General features: G+C 47.6%; 1 protein-coding gene across 3 annotated transcripts in view; it reads right to left on the bottom strand.

Annotated features, from left to right (window-relative positions):
- Window positions 1-5,591: 5,591 nt before the first annotated feature.
- col27a1b (collagen, type XXVII, alpha 1b) overlaps window positions 5,592-9,152 on the bottom strand; it is a 660,800-nt gene continuing 657,239 nt past the window's right edge. For all 3 annotated transcript variants that reach the window (XM_048559048.2, XM_059638229.1, XM_048559047.2), the window contains exon 61: window positions 5,592-7,836. In XM_048559048.2, the coding sequence (XP_048415005.2) occupies window positions 7,690-7,836 (147 nt within the window). In that variant the 3' untranslated portion in view covers window positions 5,592-7,689. The remainder of the gene's footprint in view (window positions 7,837-9,152) is intronic.

Here is a 9,152-nt window from a genome sequence, read left to right as displayed (position 1 = left end):
GGTGTTTACTGAGAGCCGGGTGTTTACTGAGAGCTGGGTGTTTACTGAGAGCCGGGTGTTTACCGAGGGCTGGGTGTTTACCGAGGGCTGGGTGTTTACACAGAGCCGGGTGTTTACTGAGAGCTGGGTGTTTACTGAGAGCCGGGTGTTTACCGAGGGCTGGGTGTTTACCGAGGGCTGGGTGTTTACCGAGAGCCGGGTGTTTACTGAGAGCTGGGTGTTTACTGAGAGCCGGGTGTTTACCGAGGGCTGGGTGTTTACCGAGGGCTGGGTGTTTACACAGAGCCGGGTGTTTACTGAGAGCCGGGTGTTTACCCAGAGCCGGGTGTTTACCGAGGGCTGGGTGTTTACACAGAGCCGGGTGTTTACCGAGAGCCGGGTGTTTACTGAGAGCCGGGTGTTTACCGAGAGCCGGGTGTTTATTGAGAGCCGGGTGTTTACCCAGAGCCGGGTGTTTACCCAGAGCCGGGTGTTTACTGAGAGCTGGGTGTTTACTGAGAGCCGGGTGTTTACCCAGAGCCGGGTGTTTACTCAGTGCTGGGTGTTTACCCAGAGCCGGGTGTTTACTGAGAGCCGGGTGCTTACCTAGAGCTGGGTGCTTACCCAGAGCCGGGAGATTACCGAGAGCCAGGTGTTTACCGAGGGCTGGGTGTTTATCCAGAGTCGGGAGATTACCCAGAGCCGGGTGTTTACCCAGAGCCGGGTGTTTACCAATTTTGGGCCCCACACCTCAGGAAGGACATACTGGCCCTGGAGCGTGTCCAGCGGAGATTCACACGGATGATCCCTGGAATGGTAGGTTTAGCGTATGATGAACGGCTAAGGATCCTGGGATTGTACTCATTAGAGTTTAGAAGGTTGAGGGGAGATCTAATAGAAACTTACAAGATAATGTATGGTTTCGAAGGGGTGGACACTAGGAAGTTGTTTCTGTTAGGCGGGGAGACTAGGGCCCGTGGGCACAGCCTTAAAATTAGAGGGGATAAATTTAAAACTGAAATGAGACGACATTTCTACAGCCAGAGAGTGGTGGGCCTGTGGAATTCATTGCCATGGAGTGCAGTGGAGGCTGGGACGTTAAATGTCTTCAAGGCAGAGATCAACAAATTCTTGATCTCACAAGGAATCAAGGGCTACGGGGAGAATGCAGGGAAGTGGTGTTGAATTGCCCATCAGCCATGATTTAAATGGCGGAGTGGACTTGATGGGCCGAATGGCCTTACTTCCACTCCTCTGTCGTATGTTCTTACGGCCTGCTGTGTCCATCCACACCTTGTTATCTCAGATTCTCCAGCATCTGCAGGTCCCATTATCTCTCAGCTATCACCACTTCATGCTTCCCTGCCCGCTTATTTCTGAGCTTCCTTCCCCCCTCCCCCATTTTCTGAAGAAGGGTCCAGACCCGAAACGTCAGCCTTCCTGCTCCTCTGATGCTGCTTGGCCTGCTGTGTCCATCCAGCTCTACACCTTGTTGTTACAGATTCTCCAGCGTCGGCAGTTCCTGCTGTCTCCGCTGTGTAACTTGTGTTCCTTTTCCTACATCAACACGATGAGGGTGTCTCTGTCTCGCCCAGCATTTATTGCCCCATCCCTAATTGCCCAGAAGGCAGTTATGAGGCAACCACATTGCTGTGTGTCTGGAGTCACATATAGGCCAGACCAGGTAACAATTTTCCTTTTTCCCCTATTCATTTGTGAGATGTGGGCATCGCTGGCTGGGCCCGGCATTTTGTGCCTGTCCATAGTTGCCCCTTGAGGAGGTGGTGGTGAGCTGCCTTCTTGAACTGCTACATTCCTCCTGCTGTGGGTTGACCCACAATGCCGTTAGGGAGGGAATTCCAGGATTTTGACCCAGTGACACTGAAAGAACGGTGATATATTTCTAAGTCAGGATGGTGCGTGGCTTGGAGGGGAACTTGGAGCAGGTGGTGGTCCTGTGAAACTGCTAGCCCTTGTCCTTCTGCGTGAAAGTGGGTTTGGAAGGTGTTATCTGAGGTTCTTTGGTGAATTTCTGCCGTGGCCGACATTTGGTGGCTCAGTGGTTAGCACTGCAGCCTCACAGCGCCAGGGACCTGGGTTCGATTCCACCCTCGGGCGACTGTCTGTGTGGGGTTTGCACATTCTCCCCCTGTCTGTGTGGGTTTCCTCCGGGTGCTCTGGTTTCCTCCCACAGTCCAAAGATGGGTGGGCTTGCCACGGGAAACGCAGAGTTATAGGGATAGGACTGGGTCTCCATCGGGCGGGGATGCTCTTTGGACATCAGTGTGGACTTGATTCCCACGCTGTAGGGATTCTACGATGAGATTAGATTTCCTACAGTGTTGAAACAGGGCCTTCGGCCCAACAAGTCCACACCGCCTCTTGGAGCATCCCACCCACACCCATTCCCCCTATAACCCACACACCACTGAACACTACGGGCAATTTAGCATGGCCAATCCACCCTAACCTGCACGTCTTTGGACTGTGGGAGGAAACCGTAGCACCCGGAGGAAACCCACGCAGACACGGGGAGAATGTGCAAACTCCACACAGACAGTCGCCTGAGGCTGGAATTGAACCCGGGTCCATGGCGCTGAGAGGCAGCAGAGTGAACCACTGAGCCACCGTGCCGCGCTAACATAGCCATCTGAAGTGGGGATAGCTTGCATAATACGATGAGGGAAGACATTTAGTGACATTAGATCCGAACTGTGAATCCAGTGTCTCAAGTATTGTTCTGGGGACCTGGGTTCAAATTACATGATGGGGTTTGAATTCAAGTTTTCAAACAAAATCTGGAATTAAGAATTTACTGATATTAAAACCACTGTCAGTTGTTTGAATAAAATTACCAACTGGGTTCACTAATGTCCTTCAGAAAAGTGCCATCCTTACTGATGTATGACTCCAGACCCACAACACAGACTCTCAGGAAAGAGCAACGTCCTCACCCTGTGAATGACTAAAACAAAATCTGAAGTGGGGGAAGGCCTGTAAAATACAGTGAGCTGAGATAATGGGAACTGCAGATGCTGGAGAATCCGAGATAACAAAGTGTGGAGCTGGATGAACACAGCAGGCCAAGCAGCATCTCAGGAGCACAAAAGCTGACGTTTCGGGCCTAGACCCTTCATCAGAAAAGAGGGATGGACAGAGGGTTCTGAAATAAATAGGGAGAGAGGGGGAGGCGGACCGAAGATGGATAGAGGAGAAGATAGGTGGAGAGGAGAGTGTGGGTGGGGAGGTAGGGAGGGGATACGTCAGTCCAGGGGAGGATGGACAGGTCAAGGGGGAGGGATGAGGTTAGTAGGTAGGAAAAGGGTGTGCAGCTCGAGGTGGGAGGAGGGGATAGGTGAGAGGCAGAGCAGGTTAGGGAGGCGGGGACGAGCTGGGCTGGTTTTGGGATGCAGTGGCTGGGGGTGGGGGGGGGGGGTGAAGGGAGATTTTGAAGCTTGTGAAACCCACATGGAGATTTTGAGGCTGTCTGTCTTCTTGAGCTACTGCAGTTCAACGGGTTGAGGTAGGGAATTCTAGGCTTTGACCCACTGAAGGACCGGCACTATATTTCCATGTCCGGATGATGTAGCTTGTAGGGGATCCTGCAGATGGTGATGTTCCGGTCGTCCCTGTGATTTTGAATGGTAGAGGCTGCTGATTGGGAAGATGAAAATTGAGGAGGTTTGACAAATTGGAGCAGTGCATCATGTAGAGGAATGCAGTGCTTTCACTGCATGTTAGTGATGGAGGGAGTGAATATTGGCTGCTTTGGAATTGAGCTTCTAGACTGTTATGCAGTTACGGGTCATAGCGTCATATAACTGACCTTTCGGTCCAACCACTTGATGCTGACCATAATCCGAAACTAAATGAGTCCCACTTGCCTGAGCTTGGCCCATGTCCCTCCAAACCATTCTTCTGCATGTACCTGTATACACGTCCTGTTAGATATTGTAACTCTCCCCACACCCACCCACAGACAAATCGCTCTCTGCATTAAAAAAAAACTGCCCCTTGTCTTCTTAAAATCTTCCTCTTCTCACCTTAAAAACATGCCCCGCAGTCTTGAAATCCCCCAGGGGAACAGGCACCCGCTAATCATCCTATCCCTGCCCCTCATGGTTTTATAAACCTCTATAAAGTCACCCCTCAGCCTCTGACGCTCCAGGGAAAATAAACTGGCCTGGGGTGGGCAAGATCCGAAGTCACGTGAACACCGGCTCTGAAAGCTCGTGATTTCAAACAAACCTGTTGGGCTATAACCCAGTGTCATGTCACTTCTGATCTATAACTGTTCAGGTCATTGTGAAGGTTTAAAACTGCTGATGAGGAAGGCTTGCTAATTGGAAAGCACTGAGAATTTTCTTCCTGTGTGGATTTTGGACAACTCCTGCGAGAAATAACTGCTGTTTTTAACAAAGTAAGTAATAACTGGGGCACGGGTCTTCAGGCAGGGAGATGTGCCATCTTTACCTGGCTTGGCCTACATGTGACTCCAGGCTTCCAGTGATGACACTTAACTACCCTCTGGGCAACAAATGCTGACCCAGTCAGCTACACCCACATTTCATGAATGAAGAATGAAAAGAAGTCTCCAAAGTGTGAAAATCTGGTGATGCGTTTAAAATGTATGGCTCTGCTGTTTCACATGACTCTCAGGGTAGGTGCTGAGACAGTGTTTCCATACATGGGGGAGTTCTGGGCGAAGGGGCACCATTACAGAATAGGGGCTCTCTCATTTAAAACTGAGGGAGGAAGGAATGAATTCTGCCAGTCGTCCGTGAATATCTGGAATTTTCTCCAGCTCAGAGAGTTGGAGAGGCTAGATGCGTTCGAAGAAAGATAGTGAAAGGGTTCGGAAAAGATTTACGAGGATGTTGCCAGGGTTGGAGGGTTTGAGCTACGGGGAGAGGCTGAATAGGTTGGGCCTTTTTTCCCTGGAGCGTCAGAGGCTGAGGGGTGGCCATGAGATCACGAGGGGCACGGATAGAGTGAACAGCCAAGGGTAGGAATGTCAAAAACTGAGGGGCATAGGTTTAAGGTGAGAGGGGAAAGATATAAAAGGGACCTGAGGGGCAACATTTTCACGCAGAAGGTGGTGCGTGTATGGAACGAGCTGCCAGAGGAAGTGGTGGAGGCTGGTACAATTACAACATTTAAAAGGCATCTGGATGGGTATAGGAATAGGAACGGTTTAGGGGAATATGGGCCAAATGCTGGCAAATGGGACTAGATTAATTCAGAATATCGGGTCGGCATGGATGACTTGGACCAAAGGGTCTGTTTCCATGCTGTATATCTCTATGACTCCAGAAGGTAGATTGATTTTTGACATACCGAAGTGGTGAGGGCTACGATCAGCTGTCACGAAAGATGAGTTGAGGCCCGGGGTAGATCAGCCATGATCTTGTTGATGGTTGTGAGTACAAGATATGGGAGCAGAATCAGACCATTCAGCCCATTGTGTCTGCTCGGCCATTTTGGGCATCATCGATATGTTTCTCCAACCTCAATTCTCCTGATAACCTGGGGAGCTAACTGACCTTCTCTGGTTTCTGATGTTTGCATGCTTCATAATAATGCACAAAATGTCCAGGCCAAGTTTTGTTGCTTCAGTTCGAAATATTTATTTCAGTAACATTTCAGAAACTTTTAATTTCAAACAATGGAAGAGTCTTAGCCCCATCAAGGCTAGCAAAGGCTGAGTAAGATAATTCACAGCTAAATAGTGAACTCTGCACAGAACATTTAAACCCCTCTGACTAAAGGCAATAATGATACCGACATCTGCAGATGGCCATTTTATGGCAACTCTGTTTCTATAGCAACAGACACACACCGAGAAAACAAAAGCGAATGGAATAGATGGAAAATATCCAAAAATGAAGTAAAAAAAACAAACTTTAAACAAAAAGAAAATAAAAATAAACAAAGCTGAAATGTATTTAGAATGGAACCAAAATGTATGAGGTATTCTGATGGCTGGCTTTTTTCAACTGTATTCTTAGATTTTTGTTTAAAAAATGAAATAAATTTAAAATAATGTATTAGAATTCTAGATTTTTCACATATTTCCTTCAAAGTAAAAAAAAATTCAAGAATTAAAAAGCGCTTAAAGCATTTTCCTAAACAGTACATTTAGACTCTGCATAATATCTTATAGATTTCAAACACTGAAATATTCTCTTCAACGCACCAAATTTACACAATAGACAAGCATAAACAGAAAGAAACTCTGCATTATTCTCCAAAACCAGTTGGGTGTTGAAGCAATTTCTTTACACCTCCTACACACAAAGGACCAGTCTATTTCAAACATAGACATCTGTGATTGGGACCAGGCAATTGGTTCCTCCTTTAACCAAAGTTTTAAAAATATTTAAATAACATTAAATATCAGATTGTAAAATACTGACACACTGCATACAACAGAAACATTGTACACAGTGAGCCGAGATAGATGAAAACAAAATCTATCTTTGTTTCAGGAAAGACTCCGGTTTCTTTAATTATTAAAAGCTTCTCTAAATATTAATTACAGCTTTCGGGGCAACTTTGTACAAAAGCGTTCAGGATAGAGTAAAACAAAGATAACAAACGACAAAACAGCAAAAAAACTCTCAGCGATTTTCTCAACTCCCTTCCTTTCATTTCTTTTTAGAGAAAGAAAATATTGGTCACTCAGGAACAGTCGGGTTTGGAACCTCTCTGCAGCACAATTAAATAATCTCTTCAAATATTAAAGGCACTCTAGATATCGATTATGTTTACAATTACTGTTGCACTTTAGTTTTCCTTTTCAGGTGTTAGTGGGAGGCGGCCCACCCTCTCTAAACATTGACCCTCCCATTCGCACCGTCTTCTTCCAAACCTGGACATACCCCCACCCCCACCCCCTAGTCCAACCCCATGGTAATTACATAGCACCAGTGATTCAAAAGCGACATGTGAATAACAACACTAAAACACAAGAATGTGAGCACCAATTCCAGACAATGAGAGGTAGAAAAAAATCACCCCACGAAGTTCATTCCACTAGCACCATGTCAAAATCACTAGGACCTCATACATAATGTCCTTTATCACTTGGTTACCCCACGCCTGGGTCTGACCAATTAGTTCAGGCGTTTGGTGGCTGAGAGCAAAACGTTGGAATCAGTTCACACCTCGAACGAAGTGTCAGAGATTTAGGGAATTTCGACAACTCTTGACTGTTCCTCTACTTTCTCCCCTCACTATTGCACTTTGGAGATTGCTTAATAGGCGATGCAGGTCACCAGCTGCATCGACTACATGCAATCAACTTTTCTGAGTATCCCAGAACTTTGGGACTGTTGAAGAGAATGCTGGCTAAGCCACTACAAATCAATTTGTCTTTTTTTAATCCCACCCCCCGCACCTCTCCCTCTCTCTCTCTTCAAAATGGATCTTCCACAGCCCGGTTAGACCCATTCCTCTGAAGATAACAGCCTACACACACTTGGGCTTTAGGGTGAAAAATCTTCAATTCTAGTTGCTTTAGGCTAAACTCTCCCCCAAGGAAACAGGTCCTCTTTATCGCTTTTTTTTTCTGTTTTATAAAAGCCGTTGGGCAGCCTTCTCTGATGGGTAATGTGATATTTCACACAACTTGTCAGCAATTCCTTGAGTTTTATTTGAACACACAATAAAGGATAACTAGGCTCTGATGTGGGTTAAAGATGGTCTATCTCAGAGAAAGCAGACAGGCCCAACCTCAAGATGGTAATGTAGTCCAGGTTTCGGTTGTGGTAAATTATAAATACCAACTATTGGTAACTGGTTGGGATCCTGGGTGTGAAACAGGAAGTGTGTCTGGTGCCATCGTCCATCTTTGATCTGAAAGGCAACACCGATGGAAACAAAAGCTGTCAGCGTGGTTTATTTAGCGCTGCAATAAAATGCCGCGCACTTGCGCAAGTGTAAAAAGTGCACTTCAATCTCTCCCACCTCCTCTTCCTTTCTCTAATGTGACAAGGGAGCGGCACGGTGGCTCAGTGCTTAGCACTGCTGCCCCACGGCGCCAGGGACCCGGGTTCGATTCCCGCCTCGGGCGACTGTCTGTGCGGAGTTTGCACATTCTCCCCTGTGTCTGCGTGGGTTTCCTCCGGGCGCTCCGGTTTCCTCCCACAGTCCAAAGGTGTGCCGGTTAGAGTGGATTGGCTGTGGAAGATTATACAGGCTAGTGGGCTAGCCATAGGAAATAGTGATAGGGCAGGAAGTCAGTCTGGGTGGGGTGCTCTTTGGAGGGTTGTTGTGGACTTGATGGGCTGAACGACCTGCTTCCACACTCTTCCTTTAAAAGAAAGTGACCTCTTTGACTCAGCTTCTGGTCAACAGGTCAAATGTCTTCATAGGTGGATCAGTGTTAAATTGGGACCCAATGCTGTCCTTGTGAAGCACCTTGAAAAGGTTGAAGGCTAAAAGGGGCCGTACAAAAGTAAAGCTGTTTTTCAGCTTTCTTCTCTGCTGCCATTGAGCTGGTGCGGCCTTGCTCCTTATCCAGCGACCTTCCCACTTCGTTCTTTCACTGCGCTCTTCACTTTCTCCAGCCCCTGCACTTGTTTGACAGTTGTCGTGGCATCGTGAAACTTGACAGGGCGCAAAAGAGACTTATAAGGATGTTGCCGGGCTTGGAGGGTTTGAGCTTTAGGGAGGGTCGACATTGGCTGGGGCTATTTTCCCTGGAGCATTAGACTGAGGGGTGATCTTATAGAGGTTTATAAAATCATGAGGGGCATGGATAGGGTGAATAGTGAAGGTCTTTCTCCCAGGGTGGGGCGAATCCAAAACTAGAGGGGCATAAGTTTAAGGTGAGAGGGGAAAGATTTAAAAGCACTTGAGGTACACCTTCTTCGCACAGAGGGTGGTGCATGTATGGAATGAGCTGCCAGAGGAAGTGGTGGGGGCTGGTACAATCACAGCATTTAAAAGGTATCTGGATGGGTACATGAGATAACAAGGTGTAGAGCTGGATGAACACAGCAGGCCAAGCAGCATCAGAGGAGTGGGGAAGCTGACGTTTCGGTACTGGACCCTTCTTCAGAAATGGGCCCCATTTCTGATGAAGGGTCGAGGCGCGAAACATCAGCTTCCCTGCTCCTCTGATGCTGCTTGGCCTGCTGTGTTCATCCAGCTCTACACCTTGTTATCTC

Source organism: Stegostoma tigrinum, chromosome 29 (assembly GCF_030684315.1).
Source record: "Stegostoma tigrinum isolate sSteTig4 chromosome 29, sSteTig4.hap1, whole genome shotgun sequence".
Classification (NCBI taxonomy): Eukaryota; Metazoa; Chordata; class Chondrichthyes; order Orectolobiformes; family Stegostomatidae; genus Stegostoma; species Stegostoma tigrinum.
This window is presented reverse-complemented; position numbering and strand designations above follow the sequence as displayed.